Source organism: Salvelinus alpinus, chromosome 5 (genome assembly GCF_045679555.1).
Source record: "Salvelinus alpinus chromosome 5, SLU_Salpinus.1, whole genome shotgun sequence".
Lineage (NCBI taxonomy): Eukaryota > Metazoa > Chordata > Actinopteri > Salmoniformes > Salmonidae > Salvelinus > Salvelinus alpinus.
Window position 1 is genome coordinate 10,409,623 of NC_092090.1, and position 18,028 is coordinate 10,427,650.

General features: G+C 47.6%; 1 protein-coding gene across 2 annotated transcripts in view; it reads right to left on the reverse strand.

The window, feature by feature from the left end:
* The window catches only part of LOC139575523 (multiple epidermal growth factor-like domains protein 11), a 324,245-nt gene that overhangs the window by 27,564 nt on the left and 278,653 nt on the right, over positions 1–18,028 (reverse strand). For both annotated transcript variants that reach the window (XM_071400542.1, XM_071400543.1), the window contains 2 exons: positions 13,097–13,243; positions 10,305–10,439 (listed from right to left, as the gene is read on the reverse strand). In XM_071400542.1, coding sequence (XP_071256643.1) covers positions 10,305–10,439; positions 13,097–13,243 — 282 coding nt within the window. The remainder of the gene's footprint in view (positions 1–10,304; positions 10,440–13,096; positions 13,244–18,028) is intronic.

Here is an 18,028-nt window from a genome sequence, read left to right on the forward strand (position 1 = left end):
TCTGAACAGACGTAAATAACAATATACAGCGTTCTGAACAGACGTAAATAACAATATACAGCGTTCTGAACAGACGTAAATAACAATATACAGCGTTCTGAACAGACGTAAATAACAATACACAGCGTTCTGAACAGACGTAAATAACAATATACAGTACATCCAACCCATGATCAACCTCACATCAGAGGAGATGTCGTTCTGTGTGGCGTCAGCAACACCAAGGTCGTGGATGTGGGTTCAATGCACACAGGTCTCCCACACACACACACGTAAAGGTTAAAGGTTAAACAAACATCCTGGTAAATGACATCCACTGACTGCTACTGTAGGTTGTTGTTGACAGAGGCGTCTGCTAAGTGCTATATAAATAAAAAGATATTGAAGAGGAAGAGGGCATGCTGGCGTTTACATGGTTCGCTTCTAATCCTCTGAAGAAGGGCATCTAGTCTGCTTCCTAAATGGCACCCTATTCCCTATATAGTGCACTACTTTAGACTATGGGCCCTGGGACTCAGCCAGTGATTTATTGAGCTTCTCCAATGATCCGTCTGTCCAGCCTGCAGTGCAGAGTAGAATGGTTAATGTAGGATAGCGTAGGGCCAGCATTAACACTGTAGCTTGACTGTGCATTTTTAATGACAATTAATATTTCACCTGCCCCCCACTGTCCTCTCTTTCATCTAGGATTCCATTTGGACCCTACAGAACCTTGGAACAGAACCTCGGGCAGGCTATTCTTTCACCAGGAATTAACAGTGTTTTAACCTGCCAGAGAGGGGGCACCACACAAGGACAGGGACTCGGTTAGAACAAACTGATAAATGAATCTGAATGTTAAAAGAAAAGTTTATTTCGGTAGAGAAAAGAGGAGGACAAGGTGGAGGTGGATAAAGCCAGAGGAGGAGGAAGAGGACGAGGAAGAAGAGAGGAAATTCTAACTGGCATTAAGGATATTTGGACTTTTCATTTCTTTCTCCTCTTACTCTTACTCTTCACTAATTCTATTTCAATGGGTTTAGCTGCTATCTTCCTCTGAAGGGCTCTTCACTAGTTCTATTTCAATGGGTTTATCTGCTATCTTCCTCTGAAGGGCTCTTCACTAGTTCTATTTCAATGGGTTTAGCTGCTATCTTCCTCTGAAGGGCTCTACACTAGTTCTATTTCAATGGGTTTAGCTGCTAACTTCCTCTGAAGAGCTCTTCACTAGTTCTATTTCAATGGGTTTAGCTGCTATCTTCCTCTGAAGGGCTCTTCACTAGTTCTATTTCAATGGGTTTAGCTACTCTCTTCCTCTGAAGGGCTCTTCACTAGTTCAATTTCAATGGGTTTAGCTACTATCTTCCTCTGAAGGGCTCTTCACTAGTTCTATTTCAATGGGTTTAGCTGCTATCTTCCTCTGAAGGGCTCTTCACTAGTTCTATTTCAATGGGTTTAGCTGCTATCTTCCTCTGAAGAGCTCTACACTAGTTCTATTTCAATGGGTTTAGCTGCTATCTTCCTCTGAAGGGCTCTTCACTAGTTCTATTTCAATGGGTTTAGCTGCTATCTTCCTCTGAAGGGCTCTACACTAGTTCTATTTCAATGGGTTTAGCTGCTATCTTCCTCTGAAGGGCTCTTCACTAGTTCTATTTCAATGGGTTTAGCTACTATCTTCCTCTGAAGGGCTCTTCACTAGTTCTATTTCAATGGGTTTAGCTGCTATCTTCCTCTGAAGGGCTCTTCACTAGTTCTATTTCAATGGGTTTAGCTACTCTCTTCCTCTGAAGGGCTCTTCACTAGTTCAATTTCAATGGGTTTAGCTGCTATCTTCCTCTGAAGGGCTCTTCACTAGTTCTATTTCAATGGGTTTAGCTACTATCTTCCTCTGAAGGGCTCTTCACTAGTTCTATTTCAATGGGTTTAGCTGCTATCTTCCTCTGAAGAGCTATTTCAAGCCCATCAAACATGATCTTGTATCTGCATGTGATCATTAGATTTAAACCCACAATTAATTTCAAACTTTCATACTTCAACAGAAAGATTAGAACGTCTCAAAAGGTCTTGTATCGGACGAGAGACCACCGACGTAGACCTAAAAAGCTAAACATTTTCAGAGAGCAACTGCCCAGTGACCGAACTACACGTTAATTAAGGTCTTCTTGACAAACGAGCACCATTTATAAAAGCCCTATTTTAACATAGTAGTCCTTATATTTATGAGACAGCGCTGGGAAGGGTGATGACATAACCCCTCTAGTAATTTAATCTCTATGGCTGGGAAGGGCATGAAAGTGAATTCTATATCTGCCCATTGCCTCTTTCTAATTCATTTCTAATTTTATTATTAGGAAAAGTAATATGTATTTTAAATCTGGATGAGACTTTATAGAGCGGTGAGGAGGAGGAGTCTACCGTGGTGAGGAGGAGGAGTCTACCGTGGTGAGGAGGAGGAGTCTACCGTGGTGAGGAGGAGGAGTCTACCGTGGTGAGGAGGAGGAGTCTACCGTGGTGAGGAGGAGGAGTCTACCGTGGTGAGGAGGAGGAGTCTACCATGGTGAGGAGGAGGAGTCTACCGTGGTGAGGAGGAGGAGCCTACCGTGGTGAGGAGGAGGAGTCTACCGTGTACGGAAGCGACTTCACCATTCAGTTTCTGGATTCAGGGTTCACGCAAACATCATTTTAAGCCTAGTTCTGATTTATTCTGATTTATTCGTTTAAGTCTCTGAATTGTTTAATCAAACTTTTCACCACCAGCTCCTGATATCAGGGCATAAAAACTACAATCTGTCTCCTGAATTAGCCTAGTGGGCCTGAGCTCGTTTTCCCCGGTTTGCCCTCGCTAAACTAGGTGGCTAGCTGAACTATGCTAGTTTTTGTCCTCATTGCCAAACGTGCTAAATACTGCACCCTCAACTTCAAAAGTAAAAAACTACAATCATATAAATAAGAAATTTGATGGATTTTTTATTTTAAATTATGTATTGTTTAATTGTTTTGTTGAATAGCCATGACAGGTTTGAGGTATCTGTCGTAACACGACGGCGGCGAAGGACATCATTGTCCAAGTTCAGTTTTGAGATTCACCGGCGCCATTAGCGTAGGGTCAGCTGGACGTTTCTGACCGGTTCAGCTTGTAACTGTGACAACGGGCAGCCGCTCCCCTCTTGGTTCGATGGGACATGTAGTGATTTTGCCAACACAGCCAGATATGTACACAGTCTTGTACCCTTAACCTTTTTTAAACTGACTATCGTAGTTGTTGATTAGATCAGACTTTATTAACATAATGACAAATCCAGGAGTCACGAGTTATCTGACACGAGAAAACTTGAGAAAATAGCAACTCTACAGATAATAATGGCTACAGATCCTAATGACTACAGATCGTAGTGACTACAGATAATAATGGCTACAGATCGTAATGACTACAGATCACGATGACTACAGATCACAATGACTACAGATCACAATGACTACAGATTATACTGACTACAGATCATAATGACTACAGATCACAATGACTACATATCACAATGGCTACAGATCACAATGACTACATATCATAATGACTACAGATAATAATGGCTACAGATCACAATGACTACAGATCGTAATGACTACAGATAATAATGGCTACAGATCACAATGACTACAGATCCCAATGACTACAGATCACCATGACTACAGATCACAATGACTACAGATTGTAATGACTACAGATAATAATGGCTACAGATCGTAATGACTACAGATCACAATGACTACATATCACCATGACTACAGATCATAATGACTACAGATCGTAATGACTACATATCACAATGACCACATATCATAATGACTACAGATCACAATGACTACAGATCGCAATGACTACATATCACAATGACTACAGATCATAATGACTACAGATCATAATGACTACAGATCACAATGACTACAGATCACAATGACTACATATCACAATGACTACAGATCGAAATGACTACAGATCATAATGACTACAGATCACAATGACTACAGATCACAATGACTACAGATCATAATGACTACAGATCACAATGACTACAGATCATAATGACTACAGATCGCAATGACAACAATGAATGTCTAAATTACTTCCGGACACAATGGATCCTCAGAGCTCCTCCTCCTCACCACTCTATAGTCTTTATAGCACTGTGGACCAGGCAGAGGAGAGGAACGGTCATAACAAATCTATGTTATTATATATCTATGTCTCAACAGCTCTATGTCATTTTAATAGATATATGTCATATTACCAGATCTATGTCATATTAACAGATCTATGGCTTAATAGATTTATGTCCTGATAGATCTATGTCCTAACAGTAACAGATCTATGTCCTAATAGATCTATGTCATAACAGTAACATATATATGTCCTAATAGATCTATGTCCTACCAGATGGTTCTGTGATTAAGCCACACACTCCAGATGAATAACCTTGGCTGAGACTTGAAGATGAGCATTAGCTCTCATTAGCTCTCACAGCTCTCAAGTTGTGTTGATATATCTATTGAACGTACAAAAATTACAAATTAATGTTGTAGGTAAGACAAATGAGTTGGCTAAAGTACAAACTATCTGGCATCCAGCCTAGTGGAAAGAGGTTTGAGACAGAGTGATAACAGAGACCTATGTCCCCCCTCCAAACAGTCACATCAGGCCTAGAGACAGAGACAGATAGGGTATCCAAGATGGCGTAGCAGTCGGATGTGACTTTGTCCTGTCTGTCCCGTGTAAATAGTATTCGTATTTTTCGTATACATTTCGTATATATTTTAATTTCACTTTCCATCTAGGAACTGAATATACATTCCTACATTCCGCCTCACCCAATGTGGTACGGACCTGCTATTTTTTTTATACTTTAGAACCGTAACCCCAATCAGAAGCTAGCCAGATAACTAGCTACTAGCTAGTAGTCAGTTAGCCACTGCTGCGGTCTTCGCCCTTAACTCGGACACAGCCAGCTTCAATACCGGGCCAATACCTGCCAGTCTGCAAGCGCGATATCAACCCAGAGCATATAGGACTGCTTTTTCTCTACCACATCACCGGATTCCTGACGCAAGCTCTGGACAATTACACCGTATTATCACAGCTAGCTAGCTGCAACCGAGTGGCTACTACTGGCTAACACCTCTGTCCCGAAGCAAGCACCAGTTAGCCTTGAGCTAGCCTCGAGCTAGGCCCATCTGCCGGCTAGCCGAAGAGGTCTACCAGCGAATTCTTGGGCTACAATACCTCTTTTGCCAATTGGACTGGACCTTTTTTTGCCGACACAGAGCCCTGCCAATCCATCACAACTGGTCTAAATCAGCTACAAGCTAATTTAGCCATTTTTTTGCCGCTGCTAGTAGCTTTTACCTTCTGCACAGTCACCAGCCCTGTTATTAGCCTGGATATTACTCACCAATTTACCAGCATCGGACTGTCTCTCGACAACAACGCCGGATTCCTGCCGTAATCCCTGAGCCACTACTTCTGATCCTCACAGCTAGCTTGCAGCTAGCGCAGTTAGCGCCACTGCCACGAAGCTAGCACCAGTTAGCAAACACAATTCTACAATTCACAACCTCTCTTTCGCCATTCGGCTTGGATTCTCTGGATTCTCTGTCGACACGACCACGTCTGAGCAGACCCCCTCCGTCTGAGCAGACCACCCCCCGGGCTACTAACTTTAAACGCCGCGTGCTAGCTTAGTGGAGGCCTCCCTGCTCCATCTACGGCTGCCCCCTGGACACTATGATCACTTGGCTACATAGCTGATGCATGCTTGACTGTCCATTAATTCACGGTACTCCATTCTGTTTATTTGTGTTTTATCTGTCGGCTCTGTGCTTTAACTCAGGATCTGTGTGTAGTTAATCCGACCCTCTCTGCCTAGTCGTCGCCATTTTTACCTGTTGTTGCTGTGTTAGACTAGCACCCTGTTATTGCTGCTGTTATCTTACCTGTTGTTTTAGCTAGCTCTCCCAATCAAGACCTGCAATCACTTTATGCCTTATTGTATGTCTCTCTCAAATATCAATATGCCTTGCATACTGTTGTTCAGGCTAGTTTTCATTATCATTGTTTTGGTTTGCAATGGACCCTGTAGTTCCACTCTCCGTACCTCTGATACCCCCTTTGTCCCACCCCCCACACATGCGGTGACCTCACCCATTGAGACCAGCATGTCCAGAGATACAACCTCTCTTATCATCACCCAGTGCCTGGGCTTGCCTCCGCTGTACCCGCGCCCCTCCATACCCCTGTCTGCACATTATGCCCAGAATCTATTCTACCACGCCCATAAATCTGCTCCTTTTATTCTTTGTCCCCAACGCTCTAGGCGACCAGTTTTGATAGCCTTTAGCCGCACCCTCATCCTACTACTCCTCTGTTCCTCGGGTGATGTGGAGGTAAACCCAGGCCCTGCATGTCCCCAGTCACCCTCATTTGTTGACTTCTGTGATCGAAAAAGCCTTGGCCTCATGCATGTCAACATCAGAAGCCTCCTCCCTAAGTTTGCCTTACTCACCGCTTTAGCACACTCTGCCAATCCTGATGTCCTTGCCGTGTCCGAATCCTGGCTTAGGAAGGCCACCAAAAATTCTGAGATTTCCATACCCAACTATAACACTTTCCGTCAAGATAGAACTGCCAAAGGGGGAGGAGTTGCAATCTACTGCAGAGATAGCCTGCAAAGTTCTGTCATACTTTCCAGGTCTATGCCCAAACAGTTCGAACTTCTAATTTTAAAAATTAATCTCTCCAGAAATAAGTCTCTCACTGTTACCGCCTGCTACCGACCCCCCTCAGCTCCCAGCTGTGCCCTGGACACCATCTGTGAATTGATCGCTCCCCATCTAGCTTCAGAGTTTGTTCTGTTAGGTGACCTAAACTGGGATATGCTTAACACCCCGGCAGTCCTACAATCCAAGCTTGATGCCCTCAATCTCACACAAATCATCAAGGAACCCACCAGGTACAACCCTAAATCCGTAAACATGGGCACCCTAATAGACATTATCCTGACCAACCTGCCCTCCAAATACACCTCTGCTGTCTTCAATCAAGATCTCAGCGATCACTGCCTCATTGCCTGTATCCGCCACGGGTCCGCGGTCAAACGACCACCCCTCATCACTGTCAAACGCTCCCTAAAACACTTCTGCGAGCAGGCCTTTCTAATCGACCTGGCCCGGGTACCCTGGAAGGATATTGACCTCATCCCGTCAGTTGAGGATGCCTGGTCATTCTTTAAATGTTACTTCCTCACCATATTAGACAAGCATGCTCCGTTCAAAAAATGCAGAACCAAGAACAGATATAGCCCTTGGTTCACTCCAGACCTGACTGCCCTCGACCAGCACAAAAACATCCTGTGGCGAACTGCAATAGCATCGAAGAGCCCCCGCGATATGCAACTGTTCAGGGAAGTCAGGAACCAATACACGCAGTCAGTCAGGAAAGCAAAGGCCAGCTTTTTCAAGCAGAAATTCGCATCCTGTAGCTCTAACTCCAAAAAGTTCTGGGATACCGTAAAGTCCATGGAGAACAAGAGCACCTCCTCCCAGCTGCCCACTGCACTGAGGCTAGGTAACACGGTCACCACCGATAAATCCGTGATAATCGAAGACTTCAACAAGCATTTCTCAATGGCTGGCCATGCCTTCCTCCTGGCGACTCCAACCTTGGCCAACAGCCCCGCCCCCCCCGCTGCTACTCGCCCAAGCCTCCCCAGCTTCTCCTTTACCCAAATCCAGATAGCAGATGTTCTGAAAGAGCTGGAAAACCTGGACCCATACAAATCAGCTGGGCTTGACAATCTGGACCCCCTATTTCTGAAACTGTCCGCCGCCATTGTCGCACCCCCTATTACCAGCCTGTTCAACCTCTCCTTCGTATCATCTGAGATCCCCAAGGATTGGAAAGCTGCCGCGGTCATCCCCCTCTTCAAAGGGGGAGACACCCTGGACCCAAACTGTTACAGACCTATATCCATCCTGCCCTGCCTATCTAAGGTCTTCGAAAGCCAAGTCAACAAACAGATCACTGACCATCTCGAATCCCACCGTACCTTCTCCGCTGTGCAATCCGGTTTCCGAGCCGGTCACGGGTGCACCTCAGCCACGCTCAAGGTACTAAACGATATCATAACCGCCATCGATAAAAGACATTACTGTGCAGCCGTCTTCATCGACCTGGCCAAGGCTTTCGACTCTGTCAATCACCATATTCTTATCGGCAGACTCAGTAGCCTCGGTTTTTCTAATGACTGCCTTGCCTGGTTCACCAACTACTTTGCAGACAGAGTTCAGTGTGTCAAATCGGAGGGCATGTTGTCCGGTCCTCTGGCAGTCTCTATGGGGGTACCACAGGGTTCAATTCTCGGGCCGACTCTTTTCTCTGTATACATCAATGATGTTGCTCTTGCTGCGGGCGATTCCCTGATCCACCTCTACGCAGACGACACCATTCTATATACTTCCGGCCCTTCCTCGGACACTGTGCTATCTAACCTCCAAACGAGCTTCAATGCCATACAACACTCCTTCCGTGGCCTCCAACTGCTCTTAAACGCTAGTAAAACCAAATGCATGCTTTTCAACCGTTCGCTGCCTGCACCCGCACGCCCGACTAGCATCACCACCCTGGACGGTTCCGACCTAGAATATGTGGACATCTATAAGTACCTAGGTGTCTGGCTAGACTGCAAACTCTCCTTCCAGACTCATATCAAACATCTCCAATCCAAAATCAAATCAAGAATCGGCTTTCTATTCCGCAACAAAGCCTCCTTCACTCACGCCGCCAAACTTACCCTAGTAAAACTGACTATCATACCGATCCTCGACTTCGGCGATGTCATCTACAAAATAGCTTCCAACACTCTACTCAGCAAACTGGATGCAGTTTATCACAGTGCCATTCGTTTTGTTACTAAAGCACCTTATACGACCCACCACTGCGACCTGTATGCCCTAGTCGGCTGGCCCTCGCTACATGTTCGTCGTCAGACCCACTGGCTCCAGGTCATCTACAAGGCTATGCTAGGTAAAGTGCCGCCTTATCTCAGTTCACTGGTCACGATGGCTACACCCACCCGCAGCACGCGCTCCAGCAGGTGTATCTCACTGATCATCCCTAAAGCTAAAACCTCATTTGGACGCCTTTCCTTCCAGTTCTCTGCTGCCTGCGACTGGAACGAATTGCAAAAATCTCTGAAGTTGGAGACTTTTATCTCCCTCAACAACTTTAAAAATCTGCTATCCGAGCAGCTAACCGATCGCTGCAGCTGTACATAGTCCATCTGTAAACTACCCACCCAATTTACCTACCTCACCCCCCATACTGCTTTTATTTATTTACTTTTCTGCTCTTTTGCACACCAGTATCTCTTCTTGCACATGATCATCTGATGATTTATCACTCCAGTGTTAATCTGCTAAATTGTAATTATTCGATTTATTGCCTACCTCATGCCTTTTGCACACATTGTATATAGATTCTCTTTTTTTCTACCATGTTATTGACTTGTTTATTGTTTACTCCATGTGTAACTCTGTGTTGTCTGTTCACACTGCTATGCTTTATCTTGGCCAGGTCGCAGTTGCAAATGAGAACTTGTTCTCAACTAGCCTACCTGGTTAAATAAAGGTGAAATAAAAAATAAAAAAAGAGAGCAGAGACTGTAAGGGGTTTGAGACAGAGTGAAAACAGAGACCTATGTCCCCTCTCCAAACAGTCACATCAGGCCTAGAGACAGAGAGAGCAGAGACTGTAAGAGGTTTGAGACAGAGTGAAAACAGAGACCTATGTCCCCTCTCCAAACAGTCACATCAGGCCTAGAGACAGAGAGAGCAGAGACTGTAAGAGGTTTGAGACAGAGTGAAAACAGAGACCTATGTCCCCTCTCCAAACAATCACATCAGGCCTAGAGACAGAGAGAGCAGAGACTGTAAGAGGTTTGAGACAGAGTGAAAACAGAGACCTATGTCCCCTCTCCAAACAATCACATCAGGCCTAGAGACAGAGAGAGCAGAGACTGTAAGAGGTTTGAGACAGAGTGAAAACAGAGACCTATGTCCCCTCTCCAAACAATCACATCAGGCCTAGAGACAGAGAGAGCAGAGACTGTAAGAGGTTTGAGGCAGAGTGAAAACAGAGACCTATGTCCCCTCTCCAAACAGTCACATCAGGCCTAGAGACAGAGAGAGCAGAGACTGTAAGAGGTTTGAGCAGAAAGAACAACGACTGATGGAAAGTGGTTTGAAGCAGAGCGAGCAGAGAGACTAGAGAAACTCACCTTGGTTACACAGAGAGCCACAGAATCCTGACAGACACTCACAGTGTCCTGTGATGTGGTGACAGGGACCGTCGCTATGGATACACTGAGGACAGGACTGGCTGCAGCGCTGCCCATAGAACCCTGAAGAACAGACTGAAAACACAGGGGACAGGGTGAGGGGTTCATGTGTGTGTGTGTGTGTGTGTGTGTGTGTGTGTGTGTGTGTGTGTGTGTGTGTGTGTGTGTGTGTGTGTGTGTGTGTGTGTGTGTGTGTGTGTGTGTGTGTGTGTGTGTGTGTGTGTGTGTGTGTTGTGGGGGGGGTATGTTTATGTGTGTGTGTGTGTGGGTGTACTTATAAACACAGACACAACCACAGATATAAAGCTAAGACACTACCAGACACTACCGGACACTACCAGACACTACAGGACACTACCGGACACTAACGGACACTACAGGACACTACCGGACACTACCAGACACTACCGGACACTACCAGACACTACAGGACACTACCAGACACTACAGGACACTACCGGACACTAACGGACACTACAGGACACTACCGGACACTACCGGACACTACAGGACACTACCGGACACTACCAGACACTACAGGACACTAACGGATTCCAACCAGACACTACCGGACACTACAGGACACTAACGGATACTACCGGACACTAACGGATTCCAACCAGACACTAACGGACACTAACGGATACTACCGGACAGTACCAGACACTACAGGACACTACAGGACACTAACGGATTCCAACCAGACACTACCGGACACTACCAAACACTACAGGACACTACCAGACACTACAGGACACTAACGGATTCCAACCAGACACTACCGGACACTACCAAACACTACAGGACACTACCAGACACTACAGGACACTACCAGACACTACCGGACACTACCGGACACTACAGGACACTACCGGACACTACCAGACACTACAGGACAGTACCGGACACTAATGGACACTAACGGACACTACCAGACACTACAGGACACTACCAGACACTACAGGACACTACCGGAAACTACCGGACACTACCAGACACTACAGGACACTACCAAACACTACAGGAGAGTACCGGACACTACCGGACACTACCGGACACTACCGGACACTACGAGACACTACAAGACACTACCAGACACTGCCAGACATGAACGGACACTACCGGACACTACCGGACACTACAGGACACTACAGGACACTACCAGACACTACCGGACACTACGAGACATTACCGGACACTACCGGACGCTACTGGACGCTACCGGACACTACCGGACACTACACACCAAAGATAACATTAAACACTCAAACTCTCTTGGCATTTCCTATTTCCAATTTCTCCTCTCCACTCCTCTCCCCTCCCCTCCCCTCCTTTCATCCCATCCCCTCCCCTCCCCTCCCCTCCCCTCCTCTCCTCTCCTCTCCTCTCCTCTCCTCTCCTCTCCTCTCCTCTCCTCTCTTTTCCTTTCTTCTTTCAGGTTCACATGAGGTAAAGTCTGAAGCCAAGGAAGAAAAAGACTTTGACAGCCCACTCTGTTCTCTATTGTAGTCCTCTGTAGTGAAGGAACAGAACAGTTAGATAGCTTAGCTTTGTCCTCCTTCACTGAGGCTGCCAGCATCCCAAATGGTATATAGTGCACTATAAAGGGAATAGGGCCCTGGTCTAAAGTAGTGCACTATAAAGGGAATAGGGGCCATTGGGCCGCAGCCTGTGCCACTCAGGCCATATGTCTTCCTTCAGCTCTTAATTAGTTTGCATTGATGTTTCTCTAAGTGGCAAGAGGAGGAGTTAACAGGTCAGAATTATGTTTACTTCCTGCTCTGTCTCAGTGTAATGAGAGGAGGAGTTAACAGGTCAGAATGATGTTTACTTCCTGCTCTGTCTCAGTGTAATGAGAGGAGGAGTTAACAGGTCAGAATGATGTTTACTTCCTGCTCTGTCTCAGTGTAATGAGAGGAGGAGTTAACAGGTCAGAATGATGTTTACGTCCTGTTCTGTCTCAGTGTAATGAGAGGAGGAGTTAACAGGTCAGAATGATGTTTACTTCCTGCTCTGTCTCAGTGTAATGAGAGGAGGAGTTAACAGGTCAGAATGATGTTTACTTCCTGCTCTGTCTCAGTGTAATGAGAGGAGGAGTTAACAGGTCAGAATGATGTTTACTTCCTGCTCTGTCTCAGTGTAATGAGATAATAGACTGAACTGTGAACTGGGTGACTGCAGTTTATCTCCCTGACACAGAAGGACATAAAGAAGTAGACACGCGCGCTGTACACACACACAGAGAGGCACGCACTCATACACAGACATTACAATTGACCTACACACACACACACACACACACACACACACACACACACACACACACACACACACACACACACACACACACACACACACACACACACACACACACACACACACACACACACACACACACAGAGAGAGAGAGGCACGCACTCACACACAGACATTACATTTTACCTAGACACACACACAGACATTACAAGGCAAATATGCATAGGAACACATATGCAAATACACACACGTCAGAGAGGCCATCTTACTTGACTAGCTGCTCTGATTATGTGTGTGTGTGTGTGTGTGTGTGTGTGTGTGTGTGTGTGTGTGTGTGTGTGTGTGTGTGTGTGTGTGTGTGTGTGTGTGTGTGTGTGTGTGTGTGTGTGTGTGTGTGTGTGTGTGTGAGTGTGTGTGTGTGTGTGTGTGTGTGCAGGCGTATGTGTGTGTGTGTGTGTGTGTTGTTGTTCTCTTACTGCGTCTGCAGGAGGTGCCTCTGTATCCGGGGGCACACACACACGTCCCGTCCTCCGGTGAGCAGGAGCCTCCGTTCTCACAGGTACAGGAGTATGAGCAGTCTGGGCCCCATCGGCCCTCCACACACACACTGTCACAGTGCACACCTGGAGGAAACATGGGGAGTACCGCTCACTAACTCATCTTACTGGGCAGAATCTGGGGGCCTCCACGGCTGTGAGAAAAGATTACCCAGCAACTCTATACATTATAGTGTCATTTATAAAGGATGTGTGAATGGAAGAGACGGAGACAGAGACAGAGAGGCAGACAGAGACAGAGACACAGACAGAGACACAGACAGAGACACAGACAGAGAGACAGACACAGACAGAGACACAGACAGAGACACAGACAGAGACAGAGAGGCAGACAGAGACAGAGACACAGACAGAGACACAGACAGAGACAGAGACACAGACAGAGACAGAGACACAGACAGAGACAGAGAGACAGACAGACAGAGACAGAAACAGAGACAGAGAGAGAGACATAGACACAGAAATACAGAGCGATAGAAAGAGAGATTGTTAGCTTTCTCTCCTTCCTCTCCCCTCTGAGTGCCCCTTTCTAACCTCTTTATTTCAGGGAGAGACAGAACTAAATGAAACAGGAAGGTAGAGTCCCAGGGAGAGACATAACTAAATGAAACAGGAAGGTAGAGTCCCAGGGAGAGACAGAACTAAATGAAACAGGAAGGTAGAGTCCCAGGGAGAGACAGAACTAAATGAAACAGGACAGTTACAGTCCCAGGGAGAGACAGAACTAAATGAAACAGGAAGGTATAGTCCCAGGGAGAGACAGAACTAAATGAAACAGGAAGGTAGAGTCCCAGGGAGAGACAGAACTAAATGAAACAGGAAGGTAGAGTCCCAGGGAGAGACAGAACTAAATGAAACAGGAAGGTAGAGTCCCAGGGAGAGACAGAACTAAATGAAACAGGAAGGTAGAGTCCCAGGGAGAGACAGAACTAAATGAAACAGGAAGGTAGAGTCCCAGGGAGAGACAGAACTAAATGAAACAGGAAGGTAGAGTCCCAGGGAGGGACAGAACTAAATGAAGCAGGAAGGTAGAGTCCCAGGGAGAGACAGAACTAAATGAAACAGGAAGGTAGAGTCCCAGGGAGAGACAGAACTAAATGAAACAGGAAGGTAGAGTCTCAGGGAGAGACAGAACTAAATGAAACAGGAAGGTAGAGTCCCAGGGAGAGACAGAACTAAATGAAACAGGGAGGTAGAGTCCCAGGGAGAGACAGAACTAAATGAAACAGGAAGGTAGAGTCTCAGGGAGAGACAGAACTAAATGAAACAGGAAGGTAGAGTCCCATGGAGAGACAGAACTAAATGAAACAGGAAGGTAGAGTCCCAGGGAAAGACAGAACTAAATGAAACAGGAAGGTAGAGTCCCAGGGAGAGACAGAACTAAATGAAACAGGAAGGTAGAGTCCCAGGAAGAGACAGAACTAAATGAAACAGGAAGGTAGAGTCTCAGGGAGAGACAGAACTAAATGAAACAGGAAGGTAGAGTCCCAGGGAGAGACAGAACTAAATGAAACACATCATTCTGACACACACACACACACACACACACACACACACACACACACACACACACACACACACACACACACACACACACACACACACACACACACACACACACACACACACACACACACACACACACACACACACACACACACACACACCCACACTCCTGAAACTCCCAGAACTCCACACTCTTTCAAGCTGTCCCCTCTGTTCCAGACTCATTAGAAGTTGCTCTGACAGAACAGAGAGAGAATATGTGAGTGGGCTTCAGCCATTATAACATCATTAATAAAACAGATCTGTCTATAACCTGCTGGGTCTATGAAGACCAGAGGAATCTAGACTGGAACTCCTACGTACCGCAGAGATGAGGTGGAGAGATGGAGAGATGGAGGGATGGAGGGATGGGTAGAGGGATGGAGGGATGGGTAGAGGGATGGGTAGACTGATGGAGGGATGGAGGGATGGGTAGAGGGATGGGTAGACGGATAGGTAGAGGGATGGGTAGAGGGATAGGTAGACGGATGGGTAGACGGATAGGTAGAGGGATGGGTAGAGGGATGGGTAGAGGGATGGGTAGACGGATAGGTAGAGGGATGGGTAGAGGGATGGTTAGAGGGATGGGTAGAGGGATGGGTAGAGGGATGGGTAGAGTGATAGGTAGAGGGATAGGTAGAGGGATAGGTAGAGGGATGGGTAGAGGGATGGGTAGAGGGATGGGTAGAGGGTTAGGTAGAGGGATGGGTAGAGGGATGGGTAGAGGGATAGGTAGAGGGATATGTAGAGGGTTGGGTAGAGGGATGGGTAGAGGAATGGGTAGAGGGATGGGTAGAGGGATAGGGTAGAAAAATGGGGTAGAGGGTTGGGTAGGGGGATGGGTAGAGGGATAGGTAGACGGATAGGTAGAGGGATGGGTAGAGGGATGGGTAGAGGGATGGAGGGATGGGTAGAGGGATGGGGTAGAGGGATAGGTAGAGGGATGGGTAGAGGGATAGGTAGAGGGATGGGTAGAGGGATGGGTAGAGGGATAGGTAGAGGGATGGGTAGAGGGATGGGTAGACGGGTAGGTAGAGGGATGGGTAGAGGGATAGGTAGACGGATAGGTAGAGGGATGGGTAGAGGGATGGAGGGATGGGTAGACGGGTAGAGGGATGGAGGGATGGGTAGACGGATGGGTAGACGGATAGGTAGACGGATGGGTAGAGGGATGGGTAGAGATTTAGGTAGAGGGATGGGTAGAGGGATGGAGGGATGGGTAGAGGGATGGGTAGAGGGATGGGTAGAGGGATGGGTAGAGGGATGGGTAGAGGGATGGGTAGAGGGTTAGGTAGAGGGATGGGTAGAGGGATGGGTAGAGGGATAGGTAGAGGGTTGGGTAGATGGATGGGTAGAGGGATGGGTAGAGGGATGGGTAGAGGGCTGGGTAGAGGGATGGGGTAGAGGGTTGGGTAGAGGGATGGGTAGAGGGATAGGTAGAGGGGTGGATAGAGGGATGGGTAGAGGGATGGAGGGATAGGTAGACGGATAGGTAGAGGGATGGGTAGAGGGATGGGTAGAGGGATGGGGTAGAGGGTTGGGTAGAGGGATGGGTACAGGGATAGGTAGACGGATAGGTAGAGGGATGGGTAGAGGGATAGGTAGAGGATTGGGTAGAGGGATGGGTAGACGGGTAGGTAGAGGGATGGGTAGAGGGATAGGTAGACGGATAGGTAGAGGGATAGGTAGAGGGATGGGTAGAGGGATAGGTAGAGGGGTGGGTAGAGGAATGGGTAGACGGGTAGGTAGAGGGATGGGTAGAGGGATAGGTAGACGGATACGTAGAGGGATAGGTAGAGGGATGGGTAGAGGGATAGGTAGAGGGATGGGTAGAGGAATGGGTAGAGGGATAGGTAGACGGATAGGTAGAGGGATAGGTAGAGGGATGAGTAGAGGGATGGGTAGAGGGTTAGGTAGAGGGATGGGTAGAGGGATGGGTAGAGGGATAGGTAGAGGGTTGGGTAGATGGATGGGTAGAGGAATGGGTAGAGGGATGGGTAGAGGGATGGGGTAGAGGATTGGGTAGAGGGATAGGTAGAGGGATGGGTAGAGGGATAGGTAGACGGATAGGTAGAGGGATAGGTAGAGGGATGGGTAGAGGGATAGGTAGACGGATAGGTAGAGGGATGGGTAGAGGGATGGGTAGAGGGATAGGTAGACGGATAGGTAGAGGGATGGGTAGAGGGATGGAGGGATGGGTAGACGGGTAGGTAGAGGGATGGAGGGATGGGTAGACGGGTAGAGGGATGGTAGAGGGATGGGTAGAGGGATGGGTAGAGGGATGGGTAGAGGAATGGGTAGAGGGATGGGTAGAGGGATAGGGTAGAAAAATGGGGTAGAGGATTGGGTAGGGGGATGGGTAGAGGGATAGGTAGACGGATAGGTAGAGGGATGGGTAGAGGGATGGGTAGAGGGATGGAGGGATGGGTAGAGGGATGGGGTAGAGGGATAGGTAGAGGGATGGGTAGAGGGATAGGTAGAGGGATGGGTAGAGGGATGGGTAGAGGGATAGGTAGAGGGATGGGTAGAGGGATGGGTAGACGGGTAGGTAGAGGGATGGGTAGAGGGATAGGTAGACGGATAGGTAGAGGAATGGGTAGAGGGATGGAGGGATGGGTAGACGGGTAGAGGGATGGAGGGATGGGTAGACGGATGGGTAGACGGATAGGTAGACGGATGGGTAGAGGGATAGGGTAGAGATTTAGGTAGAGGGATGGGTAGAGGGATGGAGGGATGGGTAGAGGGATGGGTAGAGGGATGGGTAGAGGGATGGGTAGAGGGATGGGTAGAGGGTTAGGTAGAGGGATGGGTAGAGGGATGGGTAGAGGGATAGGTAGAGGGTTGGGTAGATGTATGGGTAGAGGGATGGGTAGAGGGATGGGTAGAGGGCTGGGTAGAGGGATGGGGTAGAGGGTTGGGTAGAGGGATGGGTAGAGGGATAGGTAGAGGGGTGGATAGAGGGATGGGTAGAGGGATGGAGGGATAGGTAGACGGATAGGTAGAGGGATGGGTAGAGGGATGGGTAGAGGGATGGGGTAGAGGGTTGGGTAGAGGGATGGGTACAGGGATAGGTAGACGGATAGGTAGAGGGATGGGTAGAGGGATAGGTAGAGGATTGGGTAGAGGGATGGGTAGACGGGTAGGTAGAGGGATGGGTAGAGGGATAGGTAGACGGATAGGTAGAGGGATAGGTAGAGGGATGGGTAGAGGGATAGGTAGAGGGGTGGGTAGAGGAATGGGTAGACGGGTAGGTAGAGGGATGGGTAGAGGGATAGGTAGACGGATACGTAGAGGGATAGGTAGAGG